This window comes from Sminthopsis crassicaudata, chromosome 3 (assembly GCF_048593235.1).
Source record: "Sminthopsis crassicaudata isolate SCR6 chromosome 3, ASM4859323v1, whole genome shotgun sequence".
Classification (NCBI taxonomy): domain Eukaryota; kingdom Metazoa; phylum Chordata; class Mammalia; order Dasyuromorphia; family Dasyuridae; genus Sminthopsis; species Sminthopsis crassicaudata.
This window is the reverse complement of record NC_133619.1, coordinates 536,587,045-536,599,458: the sequence shown is the minus strand read 5'-3', so window position 1 is coordinate 536,599,458 and position 12,414 is coordinate 536,587,045. Positions and strand designations below refer to the sequence as shown.

General features: G+C 34.3%; 1 protein-coding gene across 1 annotated transcript in view; it reads right to left on the bottom strand.

Moving 5' to 3' along the window:
• Nucleotides 1–5,998: 5,998 nt before the first annotated feature.
• Nucleotides 5,999–12,414, bottom strand: part of TMEM123 (transmembrane protein 123) — a 73,982-nt gene continuing 67,566 nt past the window's right edge. Inside the window, exons 4-5 of the mRNA XM_074302316.1 lie at nucleotides 10,126–10,276; nucleotides 5,999–6,200 (exon numbers count right to left, since the gene is read on the bottom strand). Of these exons, the coding sequence (XP_074158417.1) occupies nucleotides 6,176–6,200; nucleotides 10,126–10,276 (176 nt within the window). The 3' untranslated portion in view covers nucleotides 5,999–6,175. The remainder of the gene's footprint in view (nucleotides 6,201–10,125; nucleotides 10,277–12,414) is intronic.

Below are 12,414 nucleotides of genomic sequence, written 5' to 3'. Positions count from 1 at the left end.
TCAGAATTGCTACCATCTTTTTTTTTATTTTTTTTTTTTACTTCAGCTGAAGCATAATAGATTTTGTTCTAGCCTTTTACCTTAACTCTGCCTCATGTGTTTCTTGTAAACATATTGTAGGATTCTGTTTTTTTTTTTTTTTTTTTTTGAGGCTGGGGTTAAGTGACTTGCCCAGAGTCACATAGCTAGGAAGTGTTAAGTGTCTGAAACCAGATTTGAACTCGAGTCCTCCTGAATTCAAGGGGTGCTCTATCCACTGCGCCACCTAGCTGCCCCCAGGATTCTATTTTTTAATCCATTCTATTTGCTTCCATTTTATGTTAGTTCATCCCGTTCACATTCAGTTATGATTACTAGCGCTGTATTCCCCTATTTTCTCCCCTGTATATACTTTCGTTCTCTTTCCACCCTGTCCTTAGTAATATTTTTAACCCACTCTACATAATACCTTACCTTTTATCATCCCTTATCTCCTCTTACCTTTTCCCCTATTTCAGCTCTCCCTTCTATCCTACCCTTCCCCTTTATTTCCTCTTTCTCTTCTTTTTGGGTTAGATAAATTTCTATACTCAACTGAATGATTAAGTTATTCCTTCTTAGAGCCAAAACAAGCTTCAGACAATGCTCATTTCCTTTCCTTCTTTCCCTCAATTGTAACAGGTCTTTTTGATGAGGTTCGGCTCCAATTCCCAGTAAGGGAGCCAAAAATGGGGAAGTTTGGTGCAGGGCAGAGAGTTGTGGGAACCCCCTTCTGGTCAGCCAGGTGTTTTGCAAATGAATTTACGAACCTGAAAAGTTAAAATGGCAAAAGGAGTTTATTATTAGAATCGAGAAATCAGGTTTTGCAGGCTGACTTCCTTAGTGGCAGGTTCCAACAGAGAAGTAAAGATCTAGCAGAGAAATCTCAACAGAGAGGTAAATAAGGTCCCATTAGGGAAATAGGTGAGAGAGATAAAGAGGGAGTAACACTGAAAAGAGAATGTCTTTTCAGCCAGCAGATATGCCAAGGGAAGCAGAGAGGTTCCTTTGCATGATTAGGTCCTCTGCAAGGTGTTGAGCTGAAGGAAGCTTATTATATGGGCATCTCTTGGTGGGATCTGGGAGCAGTTTGAGCTGGAATCAGAATAGAGAATCTTGGAATTGAATTGTGTCCCTATCCCTGGACTAATCTCCAACTCAATAGAGTTGGATAGAAATCTGATCTCCAGCTCAGGCTAAGTAGGAGTGGTCCTGAACTCAACTAGTCCCACCCAGATAACAGAATGAAACCACTTTATCTTGATTCCCTGAGGCAGGTCTGTTAGGGGAGAGCTTCTCTGAGGGAGTTTCCCAAGCTTTCCCACCTAAGTCCGAGAGAGTGTGAGAGCGTGTGGGGGCTCCCCTCATCATTTCGAGCCTCTTCATGTGAACTAATTGTCCCATTATACTTCCCCTTTTCTTTTTTCAGTACAGACCTTTTCCCACCCCTTAATTAATTTTTCTTTGATGTCATCACATCAGAGACCATTCACAATCCCACCCTCAGTCCATATGATGCCCCCCTCTGTCAGCTCCAGTGACAGTTCTCAAGAGTTAGACACTGTTTTCCCATCTAGAGATATAAACAGGTTTAACCTTTGAATAATATATATTTTCCTATTACTTTTCTATGCTTCTCCTGAGTCCTGTGTTTTTGTAGATTAAATTTTCTGTTTAGTTCTGGTTTTTCAATAGAAATGATTGAAAATCTCTTACTTCATTGAAGCTCCATCGCCTGTGTTTCAGAGGAACTAGCTTGGAGGTGTATACATCTCACAGGAGCCAAACTCCTTCCAGGCATCTTTCTTCAGATCTTCTCAGATTGTCCCAGAAGGACTGCTGTTCTGCCCCAACTTCTATTTGTTTTTAACGGCTTTGTGTTTGCCTTCAGGAATATTTTTGTCTTGTTTGGGGGAGGAGTGGAAATCTGGAGAACTGAATTTTCTGACCTACCCCCACCACCATCCCAGAATAATCTTCTTTGTCTTTAATCCTTTCTTGGGAACCCTGATTTCAGACCCTAATTTCCATTCTTTTTTTTCACTTTTGAACCATTAAACAATTTCCAACAAACAATGTTTTTGATTTCTAGGGAGTCCACAAAATTCTTTGTTTTCCTTTGATTTTTGATTAATTTCCCTTTATAATATAACAAAGTATTGAATGTGTTTTGACCTTACATTTAATTTTAACTAATTTTCCTTTTTGTCTTTTCCCCTCTTTTTGATGATTTATCTGCTCATGAACTCATTTATACTTAGGCTTTCTCCCTTTGACTTTTGGTTTTTCTCTTATTTGCATTGATTCTCTCTAATTTCCCTTTAACTCCTATTTCTTTCATTTCCAATGTATTAGGAATGTCTTTCCTTTCCACTGCTAACTGTGGGTGAAAAAGGACTGACCCCAGAAAGGTTTCTTATCTCCTTTCCCCACTATAGCCAACTTTCACTAAGCTGTCTTGTTTTCCTCTTCTCCATTATCTTGCCCTTTCTTTCATGGGGATAGGCAGGTACTTTGTATGCTTCCTCTTGAGGAATGTGAGTTCTGGGTTTCAAACTGAAATCACTGCTCTGGGGGCTAGAAAGGGATCTGTGAAAAAGTCTGCACTAAGAGCACCCAGAAAGGTCATGAAATGGGAGTGAGAAAGTTGAGTAAAACTTGGTGCCTTTATACATTTTCAAGGAAGAGCAATACGGTACAGTGATTTTAAAGAGTCAGAAAAACTTGTGTTCAAGTCTTAACTCTGATCCATACTCTGTGAACATGGGCAAGTCAATCTCTAAATGATGCAAGCAATTTTAAATATTATAAAATGCAGAATCATTAAATAAAACTACTTTGGAAGAAGTTCCCTACATAATTAAAATCACAAGAGTGGATAAAAAAAATTTAATTTTCTTATTTTAGTCATGCAATGCACATTAAATACTGACCGTGCAGGATAAAACAAGAACAGAAAAAAATGACATCTTTATCTTCAAGAAGTTTGTTTTAACGAGGAAAACATATTATATAGGTGGTTAAATGTTTCCCCAAAATGCAATTATAATAAATTTAGACTGTTTACTCTTCAAAAGTTCTATAAAAGGTTGAGAATATTATTTTTATTTCACTAAAAACTTAAAACAGCATCCTTTCATGCAGGCTGTCTCAGTACTGTGAGGCATGTTTTAACCTCAGGAGTACACTACCACATCTAGCCACAGAACACAGAGCAGAGATGGTTAAAAACAAAACAAAACAACAAATTCCCCCCCCAAAAAACCATAAAAACCCTCCAGGCTATAAATTATTTTATTACATTACTGCTTAATTCCCCAGAGAATATTAAGTGTGATTTTTAACAATAAAGGTGCTCCATAAATGTTTGCTGAATGAATTATTGTGTTTTGCTTAATTTGCAAATTTAGTTTATGAAGGCACTTAAAATTTTGAATTATGAGGTGATCTATGCTATCCCTCTTTTGCTCACACAGAAAAAAACCCCAAAAGATTTCATGTCAAAATACTTTATAGTGTCTGTTTAGCACCTGACAGCTGCCTCTTGTTTTTCAGGCTTTTCTGTTGATTGCTCTGCTACTTAAATCAAATCAAATAAATCAAAACACTGGAACCATTTGTTGATGAAGTGCAAATTTTCATTTTATTACTTTTCTAAAAATAGACCTCAGCAACAACAATATACCCAAATGCTGGTTACTAATAACAAAAGAAAAGGAAAAACAAAAAGGAAATAAGAATTTACTTTAAAAATATTTCTGAAAAGACAAAATGTTGCTTTAATATGTTGCCAACTCTCAATTACCTATGTTTGACTTATACCATCCGTGTATTATTATCTATGGACTATTTTAAAGCTTGGGCTAGTTTCTGCCCATCATCCAACTGTGCACCTGGATTATCTTCATCTGTTGTCAAGTCAGCCAAATGCAAGCTAATTTTAATAAATGCCTAAGTCAACATAATTAAGAAAATAAATACAGAACCAAAAAACCCAGAATGTAATCCAAAATCAAATAAAAATTACTTCTCATTATCTGTATTAGTTCCCCTAATTTGGGAGGGAGAAGCAATGGGAACAAACAATCAAGAGCTGGCCTTTGTAAATAATGGCATTTTTACATTAACAAATTATATTGCCATGTAAAGAACAGGAGAAAAGCATTATCTAAGTTCGGTAGAAGCACAGGACAAAGTGGAACATTTCAAAGCAAATATTGATATTCAGAATTTCAGGAGCTTGTCATTTTCAAAGTGCGAAACAAGTATTTTAGAAAAACTTAGGAGGCCTGTTCTACACAAGTTCCTGCAGACTTCAAACAACAGGCTCACAGGATGGTATTAACAGAATATAGTCCTATTCCTGCATCAGACCTGGGAAGAAGCAGGCTTTCCTACTCTCTCATCTTATTTTATAGAGAAGAAACAAAAGCTGTGAGTGGTTGAATGACCTACACAGGGTCAGAGAAGTCAGTAGCATATAACCCAGAGGCTCCTGTTTGGCTATCTGGCCATATTGTTCTTCAAAGTATGCACATGTGGTGCTATACAAAATCTTTTTTTTTTTTTTTTTTTTTTTTTTTTTAACCAATGCAGCATCAAATGGACTCTTAACTATCCAGCTTGGTCTTTGGGATCAGTGGTTACCAGTCCCTACATTTATCACATCCCTTTATCACTGTGTATAGTAAGAAGGCATAATAATTTAATGTCCATTTGATAGCTAGGATTTGCTGCAAATAAGAATTGGTTAGAAAAATATTCCTTATGCTCCTGTTAATGGTTAATTCCAGGTGCACCTAAGGAAGTCTTCATCGCATCCTAGATAAGATGGTTTACTTTGGCTGCTTGTTAGGAATTCCTTTTCAGCGTGACTAGATACCCCACCCCAATCTTGACTTACCCAGAGATTTCACATGTTGGGCTACACACCGGGTCAAACAGAGTAGCTCTGGGCACTTACTCTTAATTATGCCCGGAAAATACTTTTATAATACAAGTGTCCCAGGAATGCACTGTGCTTTCATTAATATAGTATCCCTACTATATACACTGCCCTAAAAGAGGCCAAGAATCACAAAAAGAGTTGTTTGTTTTAAATGAGGGTGGGAGAGACTTCCTTAGACATTTCTGAACGTAGCTGATAGCATCAGAAGAAATTTCCAGTGGCAGTCTATATTTTCACAGTATTAAAAAAAAAAATCCACAGTGTAAGCTCTTTCCTGTCATGTCAATCTGATTTGTTTGCTCCTAACTGCTAGTCCGTAATTACAGCATGTAAAACATAATTCACCAAAACCAAGGCAAGAAAAAGAAAAAATAACATTGCCTCTCAACTACAATTAAAAGCCCAAATGAAGCAGTTAAAAAATAAAAATCTCAATTCTCCAGCTGGCATCCCTAATGGAACACAGCTCAGGTAAAACTCTCTAAAGCAAAAATTCTGCATCAGTCTGAAAGTTTGGGGTTTGGGGATGAGGGGGAGTTAGAGAAGGATTTTTAAAAAACTGAACTGGATATTGTGTGTACTGTCTGAAGAAACAAGGGACACATTTTAAGACTGATTTTAATTCAGCACCCTCAATCTTTGCTAGCTGGCAGGGTAGTTTCTGCTGCATCTATACCATTGACAAACTGGAAGGTTTCTATGTTTTGGGGGTATACCCGCTGCTGGAAATTATGTACTCATGCAGTAAGGGCACTTCCAAAGAGTGATAGTCATGATCAGCCAAGGCATCAGTGGTCCCTCCCCCATCCCCTGTGGACGGATGCCCAGATGATATCCCTGCCTTTCCATGTGGATGCCTTCCAATTGCTGACTCTATGGAGTCAATTTCACAGCACCACAAATGGCTTTCACCGTGTCAAAACTCATTTGTTTTTAAGTGTATTTGTGGAAAGAGGATACAAGCTTTGTGTTAATTTGCGATCTTGAAACTGTTAAGCCTTGTCGTTAAAAAACAAATAACATGAAAACAAATGCAACAACCCTTTTTTACCTTTAGTGACCATGGAGAAGTTTTACACATTCATAGAATATATTTTACTTGCTAGGTAGGGTCGGTTTTTATGCTTTTCAAGAGGGAAAGATTTTCTGAAATTAATGATGAGGGTCGAATCGTCTTCTTCCTTTGCTTTGCTTCTTGGACAATTTTCTTTAAATGATAGCATCATGTTCATCACTGTAACAACATGAAATATTGAAAATTTCATATTGTAATATGAAAATTATACAGAAATAGTTAAAAACTTTTTTTTTTTTTTTTAAAACAAGTTCATGGACCCTAAGGTCCACAAACTTAGCTCCTGCTACAAAAAAATTAAAGAACAGGCCATGGCACTTTCAATTCAATTAACTTTTTGAATATTTGTGATTCTTAAACACTCTAATATTTCTGCTTTAAGAATTAGAAAATTGCACATATTTACTATTCTAATAAATTATAAATAGCCTAGAGAAACATGTGTCTATATGAATATAAACTATTTGGTTATATTTAATACTCTGTTTTGTAGTAGTACTAAGAATACCCAACTATTCACGTGCATTTGGAAAGTTGCCATGCAGAATAGTTTTTAAGTCCTAGATTCATTTCCATTACTCTGCTTATTTTTTTTTTTTAAATAGAAAGGTATCCTTGAGTATAAGAAATAGGCAGCTAAAAATGTTAGTCAGAATTTTCATATTTTAGATTTAATTTAAGGAACTGAGTCTATAGTCTTTCTTGGATGCTCCCTCATGAAGGTAGATATGGTTCTGAGTTCTTAGAGATTACAATAGTTCTGGCAAGGTTTATCAAGTTAGAAGGGCTCCAGTACTAAGCTCTGGTGCCAGACTGTATGTAACCCAAGGACCACCTTACTAAGTTTAGAGAGATTTATCATTGTGCAGATACCATATGATTTTACTTTTGTTGAGAAAAATTCATGAGAAAAGTCTACAATAGCATAAATGGGAAGAAATCTCTACTGTTGTAAGGAGTACCTATATAGATGAAATTGTCCATGCTTCAATATAACTCCAAAATTAAAAAAAATCTCTAATTCTAACTTGGTAGTACCCTGGAAGGTTGGGGCTATCACTGACCCACTTTACAAATAAGAAAATTGAGGCGAGCAGAAGTTAATTGAATTGCCAAGGTTATAAGTGTTTTGAGGCCAGATCTTCTGATTCTAAACCCAGAATGACTTTACAGTTAGAATTTAATAGAACACATATAATTCCTTTTTCCTTTATGGATTTTATTTCACTAAATATTGACTATGAAAACCAAGCTTCCTTTACAGAATGAGGGGTGTCAGCAGAGATTCATTGCTGTGAGGGGTATCAAGGACCTCATGACAATTCATAAGCAGGTAGACAATCAAGACAGTTATGAAGAAAGACCACCTCTGTAAAAGTTAAAATTTTATATATTCCACTGAAAATGGTTTCAAGAAGAAAAGCAGAGTTGGGACTAAATTACTACACCAGTTGCTTTACAAATTCTATTTTACAAAAATGAGTGGCATTTAAATAAGACAAATATAATCAAATCATGGCTTTTAGGTTTGTGGGTGAGATTTGAGAAGGAGGCCACAAAAATTCTGGGCATATTTTAAAAATATTCAATATTCAAAAGTATTTTTGGGTGGACTGGGTTTGGGTTATAGCAAACATTTTTCTTGAATTTGAATTGGGTAAGCAAACACACACACATGCATTTGTCTAAATTTGCACTTAGTTTGATAAAGTAAAAACTATGAATATATGTTTATATGTATATATATCATGTAAAATAATAAACTAATATAACCTATAGTTGGTATTTTTTATCAAATTAAGTACAAATTTGGACAAATGCACTGATATAGTATATAATATTACATCGATATATATATAATTATGTATCTGTATATATACCATGTGATAATATATCAGAAAGTCCTTAGCCTTAGAGCTGTGGATTTGGAATTCTGGGAAAGCTTATAGACTTGTTTTTAGAATGTATTTAAATTCATAAGATAAAATAGGACTATAATAAAACACAAATTTATACAGAAATATTAAAATCTTTTTTAAAAAAAGTTCATGGACCTTAGGTTATGAATCTCTTCTGCTACAGAAAATTAAAGAACATGCCATGGCACTTCCAATTCAATTAACTTTTTCAATATTTGTGCTTCTTAATCTTAAAAACTCTAATATTTCTATTTAAGAATTAGAAAATTACAAATTTATTATTCTGATAAATTATAAATAGCATACAGAAACATGTGTCTATATGTATATACTATTTGGTAACATTTAATACTTTAAAATTTAGTTTGTATTCTTCAATAATTGAAAGCATAAGTATAAATCCTTTAACACACATAAATTTATGGAAGTAGAATACTAATGTAAAAATTTAGAGATTTTAATGTGTGATTACTGACCAAAAGATAATGAATATTAAAACAGGAAAGAATAGATAATTGATTAAATTTATATTTACAATTTATGCTTAAGTGTAAACATGTTCTATGTTATTTATTTAAAGGACAAATATTATTCTTGTTCAAACTGAAATCAATCTGAACTTGAAAACTGGTATATAATTAGGTAACCTTGGGTAAGAGGTTGACATTTATTTAGTGCTTTAAAGCATATACAAGGCACTCTAAATACTTAAATGTCATTTTAGTCTTATGGGAATTTCATGAGGAAAGTACAGGGTGTCCCAAAGGTTAGTACAAATTGAAGCTTTAATAACAAGGTGGATTCGCATTGCTCTCTTCTGCTACCTTTGGCTGAAGAAGGAAAAGCAAAGGAGGCACTTTGCAAAGCCTTTGATAGAATGAAATTGGCTGGTTTGTCTGCTTGGTTTAAAGAGCCAATTTGTGTATAATGCTGGAGGTGAAGTTCTGATTTGGCAAGAGAGCATTAGCTTGGTCTATATAACCTACAGATCATGGGCTCTATGAACTTTTCAGTTTCTTAAATAAAATTGGCATTCATATTAAGAAGTAACACATTCTTTTAATATGGATATTAAATTGAGAGCTTCAAGAATGGTGGGCCTAAACAGACAAAGAACAGAGAAGCAGTTTCTTATGGTTATGGCTGGGTAGTGTGTATGGTACATAGTAGGGGCTTAACAAATGATTAGTGACCAACTGATGTTCCTGAATGATTCAAAGATGTCAAATCCTACTGACCCAAGTTGTGAATTACTTTAAGCACATAGATTTTCCCATCTCATGTGCTTCTCTGCCAGGTTCCTGTGCAAGTATACCCACTCTTCAACACAGACACTGAGTATATTGGTAAAAGAATGATCCAAATTTAGATATGTATACTACAATTAAAAAAAAGTATTATTAAAGCACTGACTTAAATATTAGTACTTATATGTTATTATTTATATTGTGTCTTTAAGGAAAGATATTTTAATTTGTAGAAATTAATTTCATATTTAAATTATGATTATGTTTAATATCTAAAAGTACCATTATTGTAAATGATTGCTTGTGTAACTATCATATACGGTGTAGATGAATTATCTTGTGTATGAATGGCTGTGTTTATAAAGAATTCATTGTACGGCAGCTCAATAGTTAAATTACTGAGTAAAGAGAATGTATGTTTTCCTTCAAGTTAGAATTAGAGATTTTTAAAATTTTGAAGTTATACTGAAGCATGGACAATTTTATCCATAGGTCCTTGAAAGAGTGTTTGTAAGTATGTGATATTTAGCCCACTGTTGGGAACTCAGAATTGCTAATGTAAGGGCAGGTTGGAATGACTGAGCCAATATAAGAGTGGTGTATTAACATATTCTGTGAGAAGGATCATATGTTTATACTGAATGACATTAGCCAGAGACTTTTTTACATCATATATCACTCACTATATTATGACCCCTGTTAAATTTGGGAGGGCAATTAAATTAAAATAAAAAATTAAATTAAATTAAATTCTGCTGGAGTGATTTTACTACCTGTGGAATATAAACAGATATAATTTTGCTCATAATTTTTCCTCTATTTTGGATCATTATTAGACAGACTTCAGCCGTTAGCCTTAAAATAGAAGTTTAAAAAAAGACAGGAAAAGATACAACGTCCTAATGTGTTTGGACTTACATGGTTCTGTATCGAATGCCTCTTGAATAATACGTTTTGCATCCAATGTAGAGGATAGATAAAACTCCTAGAGTTAATACGATGCCACCAACAAAGCTGCCGATGTCAAATTTTGATCCTTTACTTATTTGGGCATTGATGTTGGCTGTGGCTAAAACAAAATGGGGAAAAAATGAGGTTTAGCATTTGGTTTTTAAATATCACATTAGCCAAATCTTAGTGCAAGAAAATCTGGTATCATGATGTTGGGATAATATGGGTGACAGAAGTGCTTCCTCACTCTTGTGGCTCACAATGATTGGCTATCTCTTGTCCTATTCTTGTTTCTTTTACCTTTATCTGTATATATCCTTCATTTAACTGAAATCTCTAAGAACTCTAATTTTAAGCAGGCCTTCAGAAAAAGTACTATTTTGTTTCAGGTGCTAGGTAATCTTATATCTTGGGGTCATTCTTCAAAATCTCATATTCTACTAAGAATTAGAAGGCAGGTGATTTGATTTTCTATTTAATAATTTACATGTACCCAACAATAATAATAACAGCTAACATTTACACAGTGCTTATTATATGACAGGTACTGTTCTTAAGTGCTTTACAGCTATTATTTTATTTGATCCTCACAAGAACCCTGGGAATTAGGTACTATAATTATCCCCATTCTAAAGATGAAGAACCAGAGGAAGAAAAGTTAAATCGTTTTCCTCGGATTATATGGGTACCAGTCTGGATCTGAATTTAAGTTTTCTTGGCTCAAGGCCAGGAGCTCTGTCCACTCTGCCACCCAGATACCTCAAAAATATATCTACTTCTCCTCTGATGAGCTTAAGACTAAATATATTTCAATTGCTCTAAGCAGAAAAGTAATCATTTTAAGAATCAGAACAAATTAAGTATCTCAGGATTTGGAGCTGGACAAACCTTTGGGAATCACCTAACCCATAACACTATACAGTACAGTCTGAATCAGATTAAAATGTAATTAAAAATATTTAACAAAATACAAAAATAAAAATATAGTTAATCTGTGGTTTGGTATCAGGGAGATTTCCATAAGATTTAGTAGTCCCTATTTCAGTTTGAATTTGACATCCCTGCTCTAGTCCAAGTCTTTCATTTTACAAAGGAAGAAAAAAAGGCTTAAGAGCTATTCAGTGAAAAAGTCACTTGAGTAGTAAACAGCATTCAGAATTTGAACTCACATCCCATGACTCTAAATCCAAATTTTTTTCCATTACACAGCAGCATCTGCTGCTTACTGAATATGGACCTCTAAATTCTACTGATTTCATTAAAAATGGGTTTTTTTTGTGTGTAAAATTTGGAAACTTTAATCCTAATTTTGGCATTTGATAGTAAATGTGACATCAGAGTTAACTGAATTTCATAACATGCTTTAATGTTTGCAAAGTTGCTTCAAAGAACAAAAACAAAAAAGATCCAACTTCATGAGGGAGACTGTATTTGTGCACTTTTCTTATATAGATGAGGAAGGAGAAGTTCATCAGGTGATGGTTTTCCATAAACAATTTATTCAATAAGATTCATAGCATAAATGAGAGTACCACAGATTCCAGGCTGGTGGGGTCCTGGGACTATCAAATCCAAAACTCTTCATCTTAAAAATGAAGAAACTTTGAGACCCAGAGACAACAGTAGTATAGAGTCACTCATATAGCTAGTAAGTAGGAAAGTCATGATTTGGACCCAGGTATTCTAGGCTCCAAGTCAAAAACAGTTTCCATTATTCCACACAACCTTAAATAAGAGCAGGAATTTAAGGTACCTTAAGAATGTCTGGTATAAAGTTCCAATGATCTTATGATAAACAGAACCATTTGTACCCAGAGAAAGGACTGTGGGAACTGAGTATGAACCACAACATAGTATTTCTGTTTGCATTTTGTTTTCTTTCTCATTTTTTTCCCTTTTTGATCTAATATTTCTTGTGTAGCACAATAATTGTGGAAATATGTATAGAAGAATTGCACATGTTTAACATAATATTTTGTATTACTTGCATATAAGGGAGAGGGTGGGGGGAAAGGAGGGAAAAAATCTGAAACACAAGATTATGCGAGGGTGAATACTGAAAATTATCCATGCATATGGATAAAAATAAAAAAGCCTTAATAAAAAAAAAAAGTATGTCTGGCATACATGATTTTGATGCAGAAGCAAACTAAAACGAAGCAATTGCTTAAGGTTAGGATTTGATTTTTGTTCTGATTTTTTTTTTTTGACATTAGTTTTCCCTAGCTTGCCCATAGTGCAGTGGATAAAGTACCA